Source organism: Notechis scutatus, chromosome 12 (genome assembly GCF_049901735.1).
Source record: "Notechis scutatus isolate UNSWTSFEM ecotype Mainland chromosome 12, rNotScu1.2, whole genome shotgun sequence".
Lineage (NCBI taxonomy): Eukaryota > Metazoa > Chordata > Lepidosauria > Squamata > Elapidae > Notechis > Notechis scutatus.
The window spans coordinates 14570042-14587776 of NC_142020.1; the positions used below are offsets into that span (position 1 = coordinate 14570042).

General features: G+C 50.1%; 1 protein-coding gene across 2 annotated transcripts; it reads right to left on the reverse strand.

Moving 5' to 3' along the window:
* Window positions 1-71: 71 nt before the first annotated feature.
* On the reverse strand, window positions 72-17588 carry BRAT1 (BRCA1 associated ATM activator 1). Of its 2 annotated transcripts, XM_026685238.2 has the most exons (13): window positions 16903-17588; window positions 15672-15826; window positions 14633-14780; window positions 13018-13390; window positions 11597-11716; window positions 10431-10522; window positions 9541-9623; window positions 8156-8342; window positions 7288-7367; window positions 4572-4674; window positions 4247-4345; window positions 1774-1955; window positions 72-1010 (listed from the first exon to the last, which is right to left on the reverse strand). In XM_026685238.2, the coding sequence occupies exons 1-13, from the start codon at window positions 17027-17029 to the stop codon at window positions 309-311; spliced, it is 2451 nt and encodes an 816-aa protein (XP_026541023.2). In that variant the 5' UTR covers window positions 17030-17588; the 3' UTR covers window positions 72-308. The 2 variants fall into 2 exon arrangements, with proteins under 2 accessions (XP_026541023.2, XP_087798336.1); XM_087942210.1 differs by lacking the exon at window positions 16903-17588 and having other exon boundaries at window positions 14633-14784; window positions 15672-15810.
* Between the last annotated feature and the right edge of the window lie 147 nt (window positions 17589-17735).

Genomic DNA, 17735 nt, shown 5'->3' on the forward strand with positions numbered 1-17735 from the left:
AGAGGAGAGAGAGGGAGAGAGAGTTGGGTTTAGTGGTTAAAGACTGTTGTTGTGAGGAAAATAGAAGAAAGGAATATCGGACATTTATTTTATTTATTTTTACCCCTTGCATTCACTCTGTGTGAGTTTTGCCTTTTGTTCGTTTGATCTTCTTTGGTGCTTATTCTCCCTGCACCCGAGTTTCAGTTTTAATTCGCTCTGCCAAGCCCACTTTCGGGAGGTGCCCGGAAAAAGAAACGCGCTCGCAGTCCCTCCGTTCTGAAAGTGGCCCCTTTTCCAAGCCAGCCAGTGAGCTCCAGCCCCTCCTCTCAATAGCAATCTACTCGGTTCTCCTCCGCGCTGCCTGCCGCAGCCAGGAGGTCCTGCAGGAGGGACTGTGGGCTCCTCTCCAGGTGATCGCTGCTCACGTCCAAAGCCCTTTGCAAACCCTCCAGGTCTGTGAATTCTAGGATCCGGCGCAGCCTTTCGGGATCCTGGCAGTCCTTTTCAGCGGCCTCCCCGGCAGGAAGGCTGGAGAGAGAAGAGGAGGAGCTCTCCGTGGGAACTTCCTTTAGCCCGGAAGCATCTCCCGACGGTGATGATTTCGACCGGTGTTTGCAAACAGCAGATTTCAGAGCCAAAAGGACCTCGCAGGCCTTGACCGCCACTGGCCTGTCGCAGTCTTGGAGGGCCCTGAAAAGGAAGCCTAACATTTTCATTTGGCCAAAGAGCCGCAGCACGTCGGCAAGATTGGCAAGCGAAGAACCAGCTGAAGTGGAGCTCTGCCCGAGCCGGCCGAACGTCTGGCCGATGAAAACTCCCACCAGGTCCAGAGTGGCCATTTTGACTTCCCAATCTAGGTCTCCATCCACGGCTTGAAGAGCTCGGGAAACAAACTCGGCGGGGCTTGCTGAGGCCTCGGGGTGTCCTTCCTTCAGCCAGTCAAGGAAGACGCCGATGGCAGCTCGTCGAGGGAAACCTTCGGCGTCCGAAGACAAGATTTCCAGCAAGCGAACGCCGCCGACGCAGAGCTGGGGAACAAGGAGACAGACGGAATCTCAAAAGGGAAACTTGGCATCTCTGCGTAGAGAAAAGGGGAGTTGGAGCCCCAGGTTGCACACAAGTGTCATGCCCCCTTCGAGTCTGAAGACTCGACAGCCGACAGGGAGCGGGAGTGTGGCTCTACTGGCTGTGGAGGAATCTGGGGAAGGGCAAAGTCCAGCTGGGCAGAGCAGGGGAGAGGCAGAACAAGGGAAGGGAGTTCAGAGGAAGACCCAGTCCCACCTCCCTCTTCATCCTCAGGAACGCAGAAACAGAGAAGGGAGTAATGTGGGTTGCGTGGCTTACGGGGGAGGAAAGGGCCCTGATTCCCTTCACAAGGCACAGCTGGGGAGGGAGTTTAAAGGAGAGGCAGTTGGGAGGGGCGGTTGTTGGGAACAATTGCTGAGTTTATCTTGTGTGGGCTGCGGTTATCTTGAGTTTCTGGCATTCTCCCAACTGGTTGGATTTACTGCCGTGTTACTTCACTTCTGGAAGTAACCTTACCTTGCCCTGCCGGATTTATTACCTTATTTTGCCTTGTTGGATTTATAATTTAAAGTTTTCTGTTTACAATATTTGGATTGGAATATCTGCAGCCAAAGGCTGTTGCAGGTTTCTGGGAGTTTTTTTCTCCAGACTGGAGAGTAACCGGGACATTGGGGGCAAAGTTGGAGCTAATAAAGGGACTCCTACTTATTCTCTGGCTGCGTTGCCTTTGTGTTACACCCAGGGTCATCACAACAAGTGTCATACCTCTTTGGGGTTTTCATTGCTTTTGCAAACAGGCGCTTCTGGGCCAGAGTAGGCCATGAGGGAGAAACGGCCCCAGGTCCTCACGGCGCTGGCACGCACGTAGCTCTCGGGATCACCCAGGAGATCTTCCAGAAGCCTGGGCACTTCTGAGGAGAGCAGCTCTTGCCAAAACCAGTCTAGTCCTGTGCAGGGAAATGTGTTGTGGTTAGCCGGCAGCAAGTGCAGATGGCTGAGGAGAGTGATGACTCTGATAAGGGGCCAGGACTATCAAGGAGTGGACTGCTGCCTTCAGAGATTGTGGGGGCTGGCAGCAGTGATGAGGAGATTCCCGAGGAGCCTGTGCCAAGTGCACATTCACGAAGGATTACTTGGAGGAAAGAACAATTACAGCAGCACAGGTGACTCGGGAGTAAGGCTACAAGGTGATGGCGCCTCCCTCAAGAGGATAAAAGCCAGGTTTGGAAAAGCGTTCTTTGCAGACAGCAAAGAAGCTCTGAAGCTCAACTGGTGGACATCTTAGTTCGTGTTTGGAGAATTTTGTAAATTAGTTCTTATCTCTGGGTATTTTGGCAACTTTGACAAACAACTTGGCAAGGCTCTTTTTTGTCGGAGCTAATTAATGGAAAGCAGCCTTCAGAACAGAATTTGTTATTAAACCTTAAAAGGTGGGGGGCGCTGACTTTGTCTGTGTTTGCTCTGGTTGGGTCGGAACAAAACGGTACTGTTCAAACACAGGTAGTTCTGAACTTACAATGGTCCATTTAGTGCCCGTTCAAAGTCACGCCACTGAAAAAAAATGACTTGCAACCCTTTTTCCACGCTTAACGACCGTTGCGGCATCCCCCACGGCCAGGTGATCAACACTCAACCGATTCATATTTATGACAGTGGCATCGGCCTGGGATCACGGGATCCCCTTTCTGTCACCTTCTGAGAAGCAAAGTCAGCGGGGCAGCCGAATTCCTTTCCTAACTGATTTCACAACCGCAAGCGACTCGCTTAAGTCGCTCCCTCCCCACAATCAGGAAAACACGTAAGAAATTCCACTCAAGGTTTCTGGAGGTTCAAAGATGCCTCTGGAGGAGGAAAAAAACCACCATTCCCGGCCCCACCCCACCCCGAACAACATTTGCTACAGTTGAGTCCGGAGGATTTCGTGTCCCTCGACACAGCTGCTGAAATGTTAGGATGTGGGAGCGTCATCGCTGGAAGCTTCCGAGAAGAGACTGGACTGCCATCTGTCAGAAATGGGGTAGGGTCTCCTGCTTGGGCGGGGGGGGGGTTGGACTAGGTGACCTACGAGGTCCCTTCCAACTCTGTTAATCTGTGTCTGAGCCACGGTGATGCAGTGGTTAGAGTGCCGTACTGCAGGCTACTTTTGCTGACTGCCGGCTGCCTGCAGTTTGGCAGTTCAAATCTCAACAGGCTCAAGGTTGACTCAGCCTTCCGTCCTTCCGAGGTGGGTAAAAGGAGGACCCAGATTGTTTGGGGGCAAATAGGCTGACTCTGTAAACCATTTAGAGAGGGCTGTAAAGCACCATGAAGCGGTATATAAGTCTGCTGTAGCTTGGGAAGGAAGGAAAGGAGGGAGGATGGGAAGGGAAGGGAAGAAGGAATGAATGAATGAATGAATGAATGAATGAATGAATGAATGAATGAAGGAAGGAAGGAAGGAAGGAAGGAAGGAAGGAAGGAAGGAAGGAAGGAAGGAAGGAAGGAAGGAAGGCAGCAAGCAAGCCATGGTGGCACATTTCTTACAATGCAGTGGTGCAAGCTAACTCTGCCCACTGCCCAGAGTTCAATCCTGACCGGCTCAAGGTTGACTCAGCCTTCCGTCCTTCCGAGGTGGGTAAAATGAGGACCCAAATTGTTGGGGGAAAATATGCTGACTCTGTAAACTGCTTTGAGAGTAAAGCATTGTGAAGCGGTATGCAAGTCTGCTATTGCTTGGGAAGGAAGGGAAGGAAGGAAAGGAGGGAGGGAAGGGCCACTGTGGCATAGTGGTTAGAATGCAGCATTGCTGACTCTGCCCATTGCCAGGAGTTCGATCCTGACCGGCTCAAGGTTGACTCAACCTTCCGTCCTCCCGAGGTGGGTAAAATGAGGATCCAAATTGTTGGGGGGCGAGAGGCTGACTCTGTAAACCGCTTAGAGGGAACTGGAAAGCACTGTGAAACGGTATATAAGTCTAAGTGCTCTTGCTTTTTTTCCTTTCTTTCTCTCCCACCCTTTTTTTCCTCCCTCCCTCACCATGGTGGCACAATGACGAGAATATTTCAGGCTGCCAGAAGTTTGAATCTCACCAGGCTCAAGGTTGACTCCGCCTTCCGTCCTTCCGAGGTGTGTAAAATGCAGGCCCAGATGGTTGGGGGGGCAAGAGGCTGAGTCTGTAAACCTCTTTAGAGAAATTGTAAAGCACTGGAAAGCGGGATATAAGTCTTAAGCGCTATTGCTATCTTGGTGCTCCCCTTACCTCTCAAATGCTTCATCGCCAGGCTGAGAAACTCCAGGGAGGAATCGCGTACTTCCCAGCTTGGACTGCACAGATGTTTCCGTAACACCCGCAGCGTATCTTCAAAGAAAAGGAGAGAAAATTGTAGACTGGAGATCTTGGCCATCCTTTCTCCCCGGCTGACACGATGCAGGTTGAACGGAGGAAATGACAACTGGCTTTAAAATCTGAAGCCTTCCGGCTCAAAAAATTAAATCTCTGAACCAGAAGTGGGCCGAGGGAGAACCCCAAACTGCAATATTGGGCCATTAGAATAGATCAGCATAGATCAGGTGCTGTTTAACACCTCTGAGAAACTTTTGGTGTTGCTGGACATCGGCAAGGGAGACGGAAGGTCGCAAGGCACTCCGAAGCCACTTTAGGGTCCCTTGAAGGGCTTTCTTCAAAATCTGGAAGGAAGCAGAAGGATGTTTATTATTGCAACGGGTATGGCCGCAGCCTTGAGTTATTTGTACAAATAGGAAAGGCAGGGTATAACTAACTAACTCCAGCATGTTGTGGCCTGTCGGCCGCCGGCCTGTCCAGCAGCTGAATCAGAGGAAGAGGTGGCGGCGTGAGAGTCAGGGGTCAGGATCAAGGCAACCTGAGCTGCGAGGGGGAAGAGAGAATGGAGCCGGCAGAGAAAGAGAGAGAGAGAGCCTGGGCCGTCCGTCAGCCCTTAGATGGTGAGCCAACAGCCTTCAGATCTGGAGGTGGCTGATGTGGAAGAGGAGGAACAGCTGGGTCCAGTGCCTGGCGCAGAAGGCAGAGGAGAGGAGAGCAGTGGAAATCTAGGGGCTGGCCCTCGGGACAGGAGCTCCAAGGAGGAATGGAACTGAGAGAGAGAGAGAGAGAGAGGAGCCTGGGCCGTCCGTCACCCTTAGATGGTGAGCCAACAGCCTTCAGATCTGGAGGTGGCTGATGTGGAAGAGGAGGAACAGCTGGGTCCAGTGCCTGGCGCAGAAGGCAGAGGAGAGGAGAGCAGTGGAAATCTAGGGGCCGGCCCTCGGGACAGGAGCTCCAAGGAGGAATGGAACTGAGAGAGAGAGAGAGAGAGAGCGGAGCCTGGGCCGTCCGTCACCCCTTAGATGGTGAGCCAACAGCCTTCAGATCTGGAGGTGGCTGATGTGGAAGAGGAGGAACAGCTGGGTCAGTGCCTGGCGCAGAAGGCAGAGGAGAGGAGAGCAGTGGAAATCTAGGGGCCGGCCCTCGGGACAGGAGCTCCAAGGAGGAATGGAACTGAGAGAGAGAGAGAGAGAGACGGAGCCTGGGCCGTCCGTCACCCCTTAGATGGTGAGCCAACAGCCTTCAGATCTGGAGGTGGCTGATGTGGAAGAGGAGGAACAGCTGGGTCCAGTGCCTGGCGCAGAAGGCAGAGGAGAGGAGAGCAGTGGAAATCTAGGGGCCGGCCCTCGGGACAGGAGCTCCAAGGAGGAATGGAACTGAGAGAGAGAGAGAGAGAGACGGAGCCTGGGCCGTCCGTCACCCCTTAGATGGTGAGCCAACAGCCTTCAGATCTGGAGGTGGCTGATGTGGAAGAGGAGGAACAGCTGGGTCCAGTGCCTGGCGCAGAAGGCAGAGGAGAGGAGAGCAGTGGAAATCTAGGGGCCGGCCCTCGGGACAGGAGCTCCAAGGAGGAATGGAACTGAGAGAGAGAGAGAGAGGAGCCTGGGCCGTCCGTCACCCCTTAGATGGTGAGCCAACAGCCTTCAGATCTGGAGGTGGCTGATGTGGAAGAGGAGGAACAGCTGGGTCAGTGCCTGGCGCAGAAGGCAGAGGAGAGGAGAGCAGTGGAAATCTAGGGGCGGCCCTCGGGACAGGAGCTCCAAGGAGGAATGGAACTGAGAGAGAGAGAGAGAGAGAGACGGAGCCTGGGCGTCCGTCACCCCTTAGATGGTGAGCCAACAGCCTTCAGATCTGGAGGTGGCTGATGTGGAAGAGGAGGAACAGCTGGGTCCAGTGCCTGGCGCAGAAGGCAGAGGAGAGGAGAGCAGTGGAAATCTAGGGGCCGGCCCTCGGGACAGGAGCTCAAGGAGGAATGGAACTGAGAGAGAGAGAGAGAGAGAGGAGCCTGGGCCGTCCGTCACCCCTTAGATGGTGAGCCAACAGCCTTCAGATCTGGAGGTGGCTGATGTGGAAGAGGAGGAACAGCTGGGTCCAGTGCCTGGCGCAGAAGGCAGAGGAGAGGAGAGCAGTGGAAATCTAGGGGCCGGCCCTCGGGACAGGAGCTCCAAGGAGGAATGGAACTGAGAGAGAGAGAGAGAGAGAGACGGAGCCTGGGCCGTCCGTCACCCCTTAGATGGTGAGCCAACAGCCTTCAGATCTGGAGGTGGCTGATGTGGAAGAGGAGGAACAGCTGGGTCCAGTGCCTGGCGCAGAAGGCAGAGGAGAGGAGAGCAGTGGAAATCTAGGGGCTGGTCCTCGGGACGGGAGCTCCAAGGGGGAATGGAACTGAGAGAGAGAGAGAGAGAGAGAGAGCCTGGGCCGTCCGTCAGCCCTTAGCTAGAGAGTCAACAGCCTTCAGGTCTGGAGGTGGCTGATGTGGAAGAGGAAGAACAGCTGGGCCCAGTGCCTGACGTACAGATGTGCTGAAAGCAGAGGAGAGAAGTGGAAATCTATGGACCGGTCCTTGGGCTGGAAGAGCCACCACTGCCAGCGAAGCCCCACCCTAGCTCTGGGGATGAAAAGGCAGAGGGAGGAGATGAGTAGGTGTGGCAGACAGGTATTCGTCTCCCGGCCAGATGGATTTATTAGCCTGCATTGAGAGAGAAACGTTTTGCCACGAATGCCGGCACTCCTAAAAAAGGAATCGTCTGAGTTCACGTCAGAGGGTTGGTCATGTTTGGGGAGCTGGGCCAGAACCCAGCAGCTGCTGGTCTCCCAGCAGAGTTGATATATCTGTCCAGCTTTTATTCCCACTTCTGGTCCAAATGACAGACATCCCCCCTCTAAGCAACAATCTTAGTAAACGAGAGACTTCCTTACAGAAGACAAAGCAATTCTTGGTACAATTCTGCACTCACCACAGGACTGCTGTCTGGACTCCGTAAGTACGTCAGGAGGACGTCAAACACTTGCAGCCTTTCTTCGTCGTGGACAGAGGCTAAACATAGAGAACGAACGTTTTAATCACAGGGGTCTCCTTTGCACTTCCAATTCAGCCTGGATTTCATCCCCCATGCTACTTCTTGGGAGTTTAAAATTAAAAGAGTTGCTCTGTAGGAAGGATAGAAAGAACTAACATGGGCCCGACAAAAAGACTCATGTTCAATTTGCCCCAAATGAGTTGGTTTTGGGGAGCGAGAGAAACTCTTCTGCTTTTTATTCCTATCGGTTATTTGTTGGTGCTGGATTGCATGGCAGAATAGGATTTTTTTGTTTTGCAAAGTGCTCTATTGTTAGAACAGCATAAACAGAAGGGACCCTGGAGGTCTTCTAGCCCAACCCCCTCCCTAGGCAGAAAACCCTCCACCACTTCAGACAAATGGTTATCCAATCTCTTCTTAAAAACTTCCAGCGTTGGAGCATTTACAACTTCTGGAGGCAAGTCGTTCCCCGGGTTAATTTATTTAACTACACTGTACAGACAAAAAGACGACAATTTCCATAGAAGCTTGGAAGCCATCCGAGCAATCAAGAGTTGCTCCATTATTTATAATCCTGCCCCTTTAAATAAATGCTACAACGAATTGAAATAGTTGGCAGGACCTACAATGAAAAGTGGGGTAATAAAGCCACTTTTCCAAGCCCTGGTTTATGAAACTTCTAATCTTGACAGTTAAAACGGGAAAGAATCCTGAAAGGGGCAAGTGAGAAACCTTTATGGACAGAATTTCTGGCACGGTTGCAATCCTTCTGGAGTTGGGTATCCAACACACAAGCCTTACTTACCAGCCCATCGTGAGAGGGCTCCCAGGAGGCTGAGCGCTGCCCTCTGGACTCGAAAGCTGCCAATCAAGAGGTGGCCTAGTGTAGCTCCAAAGGAGGACGATGACACAGCCTGGCCAGCGCAAAACTGTAGTATGGTCACCACGGAGCATATCAAAGGCTGATGCGGAAACTCTACCGCCAAGCAGGCCTGGGGAAGCAACAGATAGGGGGGTCCGAAGCTAGTTTAATCAGAGCTGTCGTTTTGCAGAGCAGGGTTTCTCGACCGTGGCAACTTTTAAGCTCTGTGGACTTCAATCCCCAGAATTCCAGAGAGTAAGCCATTTACGGACTTCAAATCCCAGAATTCCCCAGCCAGCACGCTTAGAAATTTCCAGGTTTCAAATCTGGAAAAGGATGAGGGAGTCTCTTGGGAAACTCTGAACTTGCAGAATAGTTCAGTTTAGTTTTTAGTTTAGTTTAGCTCAGCTCAGTTTACTTTACTGTCATTGCACCTCGTGCAACGAAATTACCGTTTTATCGGCGTATAACACGCACAGGCGTATAACACGCATCTTCATTTTAAGGGGGAAATTTCAGGAAAAAAATTTAAAAAATTCTGCCTGCCTGCCTTAGTTTCTGGTTGTTTGGGAGCAGCTTCGGCTGAGAATAATAACTATTCGCCTCTTTTACTCAGCCGAAGCTGTTCCGATTCAACCATTAACGAAGGCAGGCAGGCAGGCAGAACGGAGCACTGCGGGCGGGCGGGCGGGCGGACGGGGTGGGGGTGGGGAGAGGCGACAGGAAAAGCCCCCCGCTTCTTTGAAGCAGTTTCTTCCTGGGCTGGTGGAGGAGCGAGAGAGCGACTGAGAGAGCTGACCCAGAGAGAAGGACAGGCTTCGGTTGCTTCCTCCCTCCCCTTCTTTCATTTGTGTCCTTGATCCCCGATCCCAGCAGCATTCACCGAAGGCTTCTTAACATTATATCGGCGTATAACACGCATACATCATTTGCCCCCTATTTTCAGGGGGAAAAAGTGCGTGTTATACGCCGATAAATACGGTAAATGCCATCTTCAGTGTACATTATAACTCTAAAAATAAAACACAAACACGCCCCCTTCACTTTCTATGCAACTGAATTGAAAACCTGATATTGCACGAATATCAGGCACTATACAGTAGAATTCAATATAGCTACTGCCCTGGGATAGAGGCACCCACAAGCCTATTTTTTCTCCGTGTTACGGAGACACGGAAGAAGCTTCTTGGATGAGAACCTTTGAAACGTTTTCCAGGCCAAAAAAAATTCAGGGGAGCCCAGTTGCCTTTCGGAAAAAGAATTCTTGGGGCCACCGTGACCTGGACGATGGACAAGGCACGTCAAGAAAGCCTGGCTCTTTTTCATACCAACTCTTGGATCTCCTTGAGGTGAGCCATCGTCTGACACAGGAGACCGGTAGAGAAGAGAAGAGGCTCTGCAGAGGAAGCATCTGAAAGCAAAGGGAGGAAATGATCATTTTCAGACCAAAAGGCATTTCGGACCTGGCTGGACAAAACCTCTGCAAACTGGAGAATTCCCACGCATTAATCGCACCGGGGCTGTTCTAACCCAGGCTCCGGATAATCCAACGGCCTCTTTTCTCTACCCGCCCATTTGGTCTAATGCAGGGGTCCCGTCCCCCCCACTCCACCTGTGGGCTGTGACCAGGGGTGAGATTCAAAAATCCCAACAACCGTTTCTCTACCTGGTCGCTGGGTGGGTGTAGCCCAGGACTGTTTTTGGACTTCCAGAACTTCTGGTTCGGCCCATTTCTCCCACTCCCAGGGCCTCCACGCGGACCCTGAACCTACCTGCATCTGAAACGGACCACGTGGAGACTCCTGGGAGGGGCAGAGAGGGCCAGCCGGTCGGTTCAACTACCAGTTCGATGAACCGGATGAAAATGTAACGTCCGGTCCGTGCCAAACGGTCTGAACTGGCTGAATCCCGCCCCTGGCTGCGGCCCACTAGTGGGGCAGGAGATGTTTGCAACCACGCTGCGGAATCAGCCAGCAAACGTTCAGACACACATCCTCACTTGCGCGAGCAACAAGCAAGTGCTTGCTCGATTTAAGGGAGTGGCAGGCACGCAACGCACGCCACTCACACCAAGGGAGCTGCACACACACACACACGTGCTTGCCGGCTGCTTGTCTGAAACCATCCCCTTTTCCCCTTCGGTCCGCAAAGCCAGAAACATGGGGGAACTCCGGTCTAATGGATACGGGCGTTAATAAGACTGTGTTGGACCACTCACTTGGGGAGGCTGCGTGATGCGAAGTGGCTCGCAAGATGCCGTCCATCGGCTGGAGCAAAACAGCCAAGCTCTGGGCTTGGAGGGCCTGCGGGCTGGAAGAAGAGAAAAAGGTTGCTTTGCGGGGATGAGATGAGGGCTTTCCCTTGGTTTTACGTGTGTCGAAAGTTTGCTTTGCAAATCTAAACCCTTCAACGTCAAACCACACAACATGCCTATGTACACACGCCGTGCTTCAAATGATATAAATTACTAATGATTTGAAGTGACATTAATTAAGAAAGTTGAAAGTGTAACTATGACTATGTATATAAATATTGTAATCTGGAATCACTTTGCTCACGTGAAGAGATGTGTAAAAAATAAAAATTTTAAATTAAATTATATGAATTACTTTGTTTTGTTTTGAATATTTTTTATTGTACTTGTTTTTTCTTTTTACAAAACTCAATCAAATTTAACAGTACATATGGTTCTCCTTAATGATGAATTGTAGTAAATACAATTAATAATAAATACAAGTAAGTAAACAATATTCTACTGTCTGTGGTACTACTATATGTTGACACTGATAATTGTAATTGTTCCATAGGTAAAGATTGCTTTGCGGGCACGAGATGAGGGCTTTCCCTTGGTTTTACATGTGTCAAAAGTTTGTTTCGCAAATCAAAACCCCTTCAACATCAAACCACACAACATGCCTACATACACCACCGTGCTTCAAATTATATGAGTTACTTTGGTTTAACTTGTCGCCTTCTACAAAATGCTACCATTTTTAGAACTATGAAAAAGACGTTAAAAACTTCACAATGGAGAAAATGGAAGAGTCAAGTGCAGAAAAGGCCACTGGTTTTTATGACTTGAGCTCATATATCACTCTAAGCCACGTTTTTGCAATAAGCCACGATTGTCTAGGCTCGCCTTATTGAACGCTTGTTTGTCAAACCCAGTTTCCCCCCCCCCCCAGACTTTTATCATGCTTAAAAAAGGGCTTAAGTGTGACACTGGAAGAAAAGTGGAATTGGAATCTGCAGCTAAACAAACAAAATACTTAGCCAGCCCCTCAATGAGCCTCACTGAATATTACTATTCTGGGAATTCTGGGAGTTGAAGTCCACATCTCTTAAAAGTTTCCAACTGCATTAGTTCACGGCATCCGTTCCTACCATGCCTCCAGCTTCAAAAGTCCATGTGCTAGAGGGCCGACATGAGCCAGGCTGATATTCTTCAGGGCAAGGGCCACCAGCTTCCAAAGGCTGCATTCATGAGAGCTAAATGCAGGAGACCTATTGGAGGAAGAATGACCTGTTGAAGAGCTGGCTGTTTAAGCAACCGCCAGACTTAAAGCACCCACTTCATCTCCCTCAAATGCAACGAAGTGCTCAAATGTTTCCCTACATGCCCCATTTTTTTTTTTTTGCACTGAGCATCAGTGGTTCAAACACAAGTCCCAACAGTGTAGGATCATCCATGTTGGACAAGAACAATGTAAGAACCCTTCAGGCAAGGACTATCCCGCCATCTTAACCAATTCAGAGCTCTTAAGGAATAACTTATGGATTGTCAACCTATTGGGTTGCAAACCAATAGCACCTGAAGGCAAGACAAGAAGCAATGGATGGAAACTAACCAAGGAAAGAACCTACCTAGAAGTAAGGTGAGATTTCCTAACAGGGAGGACAATTGAACAGTGGGAGTTGTGGGTGCTCCAACACTGGAGGTTTTCAAGAAGAGATTGGACAACCACTTGTCAGAAATGGTATAAGGTTTCCTGTTTGAGCAGGGGGTTGGACTAGAAGACCTCCAAGGTGCCTTCCAATTATTTTGTTAGTTGAACATAGGACCTGATGGGTAAGAACTATGATGACCCAAAGGGGTGTGGCACAAAGGCAACACGATCAAATAAGCAATAGGAGTCCCTTTATTATCTCCAATTTTGCCCCCAATGTCCAGGTTACCTTTGGCTGGAGAAAAACTCTCCCAGGAACAGCCTTTGACTGTAGAAAATTCAGTCCAAAACAAGGTACACACAAACTGTAACTTAAAATCTAAACAAACCAAGCTGAAGTAATTAACTTGGCAGGGCAGGAGAAGGAATTGCAGACTTGAAAGCATGGCAAAATTCACACAGTTGGGAAAGACGCCAGGAACACAGATCAGCCACAATACCAGATAAATTCACGATTTGCTCCCAACAACTTGCTGTGCGCAGTTTCCCTTTTTAAACACTCTGTTCCCAGCTGCAGCCAATGAAGGGAATCAGGGCCCTTTCCTCCCCCGTAAGCCATGCAACCACGTTGCTCTCTTCTCCGTTCCTCCCTGTGTGCCCTAGGATAAAGAGGAGGTGGGCCTGGGTCTTCCTCTGAACTCCCTCTCCCTTGTTCTTCCTCTTCCTGCTCTGCCCAGCCGGACTGTGCCCTTCCCCAGTTTCCTCCACAGCCAACAGAGCCACACTCCCACTCCCTGTCAGCTGTTCAGCCTCCCTCTTCGAATCAGGGGCATGACAAGAACCCTACATACAAGCCCTGTCCCACCATCTTAACCAATTCAGGGCTCTTAAAAGAGTAACTTATGAACCCTCTCTTACCTCGCCATGCTAAGGAACAAATCAACAAGCCAGGGTCCTACATGGACAGAATCTTCCATCAGGAGAGCTTCCACCGTTTCTGCTAGGCGTGACCACAAGATTTCGGTCCAGGCATCCTGGCTGTGTTCAAATAACGTCATTAAGAGCTTCAGGGAATGGTTGATCCGGGACAAAGAGCGGGATGTGAGAGCCTCCTCAACACGGGCGACCATCATCCGAGCACAGGCCGGCCAATCGTAGTCCTTTGAGCTGAGAAGACGAGACGGCTCGGACTCTACGGAGAAAATGAGCAGGCGGGCAAGAAGCCGGTTGGCTCCTGCAGCGATGAAGAGGCTGGGGTCTTCTTGAAGAGTGAAGATCATATCTAGAGCTCCTGTGGAGCAGCGATAAACGACGTTGACCATTTCAGGAGAAAGCAGCCATTTCTTAAGAAAACTCTCTTGGGGATTAACAGAGGGATACAATCGAGATCAAGGGAGGTACTAACACCACTCTATAAAACCGTAGTAAGGCCACACCTAGAGTACTGCATCCAGTTTTGGTCACCACACTATAAAAAAGATGTTGAGACTCTAGAAAGAGTGCAGAGAAGAGAACAAAAATGATGAGGGGACTGGAAGCTAAAACATACGATGAACGGTTGCAGGAACTGGGCCAGGCTAGTTTAGGGAAGAGAAGGACCAGGGGAGACAGGAGAGCAGCCTTCCAATATTTGAGGGGCTGCCACAGAGAGGAGGAAGGGGTCAAGCTATTTTCCAAAGCACCCGAAGGCCAGACAAGGAATAATGGATGGAAACTGATCAAGGAGAGATTCAACCTGGAAATAAGGAGAAACTTTCTGACAGGGAGAACAATCAACCCATGGGACAGAAGTTGCCCTCGGAAGTTGTGGGATATTCATCCCTGGAAGCTTTCAAGAAGAGACTGGGCTACCATCTGTCAGAAATGCTTGGGCGGGAGTTGGACTAGATGACCTACAAGGTCCCTTCCAACTCTATTAGTCTGCCAGTTAATCATGAACATAAGCAATGATTAGGACTTTGGCTAAATGGCAAACAATATTTCTTTTCTTTTTTAATCCTTTGATTCCGCGGCATCATCGTTGTTGCACGGGACAAAAGATAACATGTCAGACATGAGACTTGTTAACCACGGACAATCCATTTTCGTTAATACATAGAAAACTCTCAGGCCCCAATTCTTTGTCGTAGGCAGCCTCCAACCTGTCACTTACAGGAGCAGAAATTGGTGCACAGGTAGTCCTTGCCTTCAGTGACTGGTTGCTTAGCAACGGTTAGGAAGTCACAGACGGCTGTAAAGCATAAACGTTGTGAAATCGGGCGGAGGCCTATGCTTAAGGAGAGGCAAGGCTTACGACTGTTAATTCTGGATTCAATTACAGCCGTAAACTGAGGACCGCCTGTATGGGCCAAAGCAGCCCCCCCCAAAAAAAAAAACTTGGCAACTTTAAGACTTGTGGACTTCAACTCCCAGAATTCTCCAGCCAGCAATTCTGGGAATTGAAATCCGTTCGTCTTAAAAGTTGCCAGGTTTGGAGGCCTCTGGGCCAAAGTCTGTCCAACCTGAACTTAGGAAGGGGAGGAAAAGCACTTGCCAGAGTTGCAGAGGAACTGGAAGGCGCTGTAATGTTGCAGCATGGCGTAGGCCCCTTGCACCCAGCCGCTCCGAATGGTCATGTCTTCCCAGAGGGGGCTGCCCAGGGGGCCTGCCTCTCCGAAGGCTCCAAACACCACCTCCTGCTGCTGACTCGAGAGAAAGGGAAGGGAAGGAAATCAAGGTGGCGGCTTATTCCGTTTGGAATCGTCAGGCTTCCCTGGTTTACTGTCGCCTGACAGTTTTCCTCCTGGGTTAAATTTATCTACATTTGAAACGAAATTCTAAATTTTGTTCCTTGGGAGGTGGGGGCAACGCCTGGATTTTGCATGTGTCATTGGGGAGGGCACTGGGTAACAGTAGACATCTTAATAATTTGGGAAAGGGAAGGGAAGGATGAGGGAAAGGGAAGGATGGGGGAAAGGGAAGGGAAAGGAAATGAAAGGAAGGGGGAAGGAAGGGAAGGAAGGGAGAAGGAAAGAGGGAGGGGAGGAAGAGAAAGCAAGCAGGAAGGAAGGAAGAGGGAAGGAAGAGGGGAAGGGAGGGGAAGGGAAGGGAAAGGAAATGAAAGGAAGGGGAAGGGAAGGAAGAGGAGAAGGAAGAGGGGGAGGGAGGAAGAGGAAAGCAAGCAAGGAAGGAAGGAAGAGGGGAAGGAAGAGGGGAAGGGAAAGGAAGGGAAGAGGGAGGGAAGAAAGAGGAAAGCAAGCAAGCAAGGAAGGAAGGAAGAGGGGAAGGGAAAGGAAGGGAAGGGAAGAGGGAGGGAGGAAAGAGGAAAGCAAGCAAGCCAGTTGCATTGCCAGATCAGCCTCTTGCTGCTCTGACAGATGCTTCACAGCTGTGGAACTACAAAAACAATGGCTTAGGAATCCTGACCCATCCATCCGGGCTCTACTGTAAACATTCAAATCCCCCCTCCTCCCCCCAATTAAAGTAAATCTGGATTTTTTAAAATAATGCAGAAGAAAGGAGAGAATGGTATGATATTTTTTCAGTCAACACGCCGACCTTCGAATCGATTCCTGCGGCTCTGACGGACTAACCTGCAAATGCTGGAAGCTGCTTTCGGAAGCGGCAAAGATTCCCGTGAGCCTCAGGATGAAAGACAGAAGGATGGGATCTGGTTCCCCTCGTTTGAGCACCGCCAGGATCAACTCGATGAGACACGGGTTCTCTTTTAACACCAGCAAACTAGGCCCTAGAAGGGGAAGGAGAAAAAAAAAATACAGGGAGTCCTAAATTTATGACCAGACCAAGAACTGCTTGGTAACCAGCTTGCATTTACGGCTGTTTCAGGGGTCCCACAGCCCTTCTTTGACCACCGTTTTTGGCATTATTTTGCCAGGAAATGGTGTCTGCTTCCCGTCTCTGGCAGAAAACACCCACGGGCTATAAAATGGACTCATTTTAACCACCACGTTTCACTTAACACCAAAGCAGGGGTGGGATTCTACCGGTTTGGACTGGTTCTATAGAACCGGTTGTTACGATTCTGTGCAGTTCAGAGAACCGACAAATCGTGCCCCTGGCTGGCCCCGCCCCTCTCCACCCAGTAAGTCCTTATCGTGCATGCACAACATTGCGCGCATGCCCAACATCGCTGACTGCGTTCTCCCCCGCCCAGTCACTCCTTAGGGTATTTTTTTTCCTCCTCCCAACAATCAGCTGTTCCAATGATCAGCTGTTCCGGGATCCCCCTCGTTAATTAATCTAATCATACAGACTAATATTTCGACCTCGTCTTCTATTATATAACTATTGATAAGATTTATTCCATGTTTTATAATATTTAGACTCTCCTTTGTTTTTTATTTCTAAAGTTAATGTATCTGATTCTGCAAGAGCCATAATTTTTTTTTTATTATTTCTGTTTCTGGAGGTATGATTTCATTTTTCCAATATTGTGCATATAATATTCTAGCCGCCGCTAATACATGTACTATGAGATACGTTAATTTTCTGTAAATGATATGCCCTGACAATACACTGTATTCAAAATGTTCATGAATAAAAAAAAACATATTAATTTAAAAAAAGGATACTAAATAAAGCAACCAACCTAAATCACAAGGTACAAACAAGTGACAGTCATAAGATGCTAAAAGGAACAATTCCAAACTTGATAACCTCAAGCAAGCCAAGGTGATCTTTTGATGCCAAAACTAATGTTTGCAATGTCTCCATCACTTGCCCTCCTTTGGCATCTCAGGATGGGTTTCCTCACAAAAAAAGAAAGAAACCCTTCCCAAAATGCAAAACTAAGTGCCAACTCACCAGCGCTGGCCAGAGCCTTGAACCAGTCCAGCAGTTTTTCCAGACAAGTGTCGTCCGCCACGGGGTGCCCGGGATCGGCCAGGACGGTGCAAACGGAAGGCAAAAGCTGGGAACATTTTGCATCCATGGGGAGCAAGAAGCCTCGCGGGGGTGTTCTTGCAAAAAAAAAAAAAGGAAGCGAAGCCCCAGAAAACAAAGCTATATATTCACAATTGATAAGAGAGGCTCCTTAGCTGCCCCGGTGGGAAACATTTTAAAACTTTTTGAAACTAAAGCTCCCACTGCAAGCTCCGTTGACGCCCCCTGTTTAGTGCAGACACGCGTCTGCCACGGTCATCTGAATGCCATCCCGTCTTTCTCTACCGGGGAATTGAATCGGCTGGTCCCAATGCAAGCAGCGTGGCTGGGCAAGGGGCAGGAAGAGACGAGCCCAGCCCCAATATAGGGTTCCTATGGGGATTTCCAAAGAGAGGCAGCAGCCCGGCGGCCGCGGATGCAATCCCGAGCAGGCTCCGCTTGCAAGAAAAACGAGGGTTGCAAGCGATCAGAGCAACGTAACCTTCCCGGTGCAAATCCCGTGCTTGCGAACTACGGGGCTCGTCTTCTCTGCGCAGGCGCGGGCTCGTTCCCGCCCTCCTGGCCCGGGCATGCGCAGAAGGGCGAGAGGAGCTTTCTCTACCCCCTGACGGCGCAAAGATTTGGCTTCTCCTCCCGCCGGGGAGCCTTTTAGACACATTGGGCTCCGATCTCCCCATCGTCCACACCCGAGAGTCCCGGAGGATTGGGCGCGGGGCTTCTAGGGTGGTGCCGAGAGGCTGCGGCCTTCTTTCCTG

What these genes read in the sequence shown, in the direction of transcription:
- BRAT1 (XM_026685238.2), bottom strand. Translation starts at nt 17,029, where the DNA reads ATGGATGCAAAATGTTCCCAGCTTTTGCCTTCCGTTTGCACCGTCCTG. An exon ending in CTTTTGAAGCTGGAGGCATG is followed by an intron (nt 10,523 to 11,596) that starts GTAGGAACGGAT and finishes CTCTTCTTCCAG; the next exon opens with CCCGCAGGCCCTCCAAGCCC. An exon ending in GCAATGAAAACCCCAAAGAG is followed by an intron (nt 1,011 to 1,773) that starts GTATGACACTTG and finishes CTTGTTCCCCAG; the next exon opens with CTCTGCGTCGGCGGCGTTCG.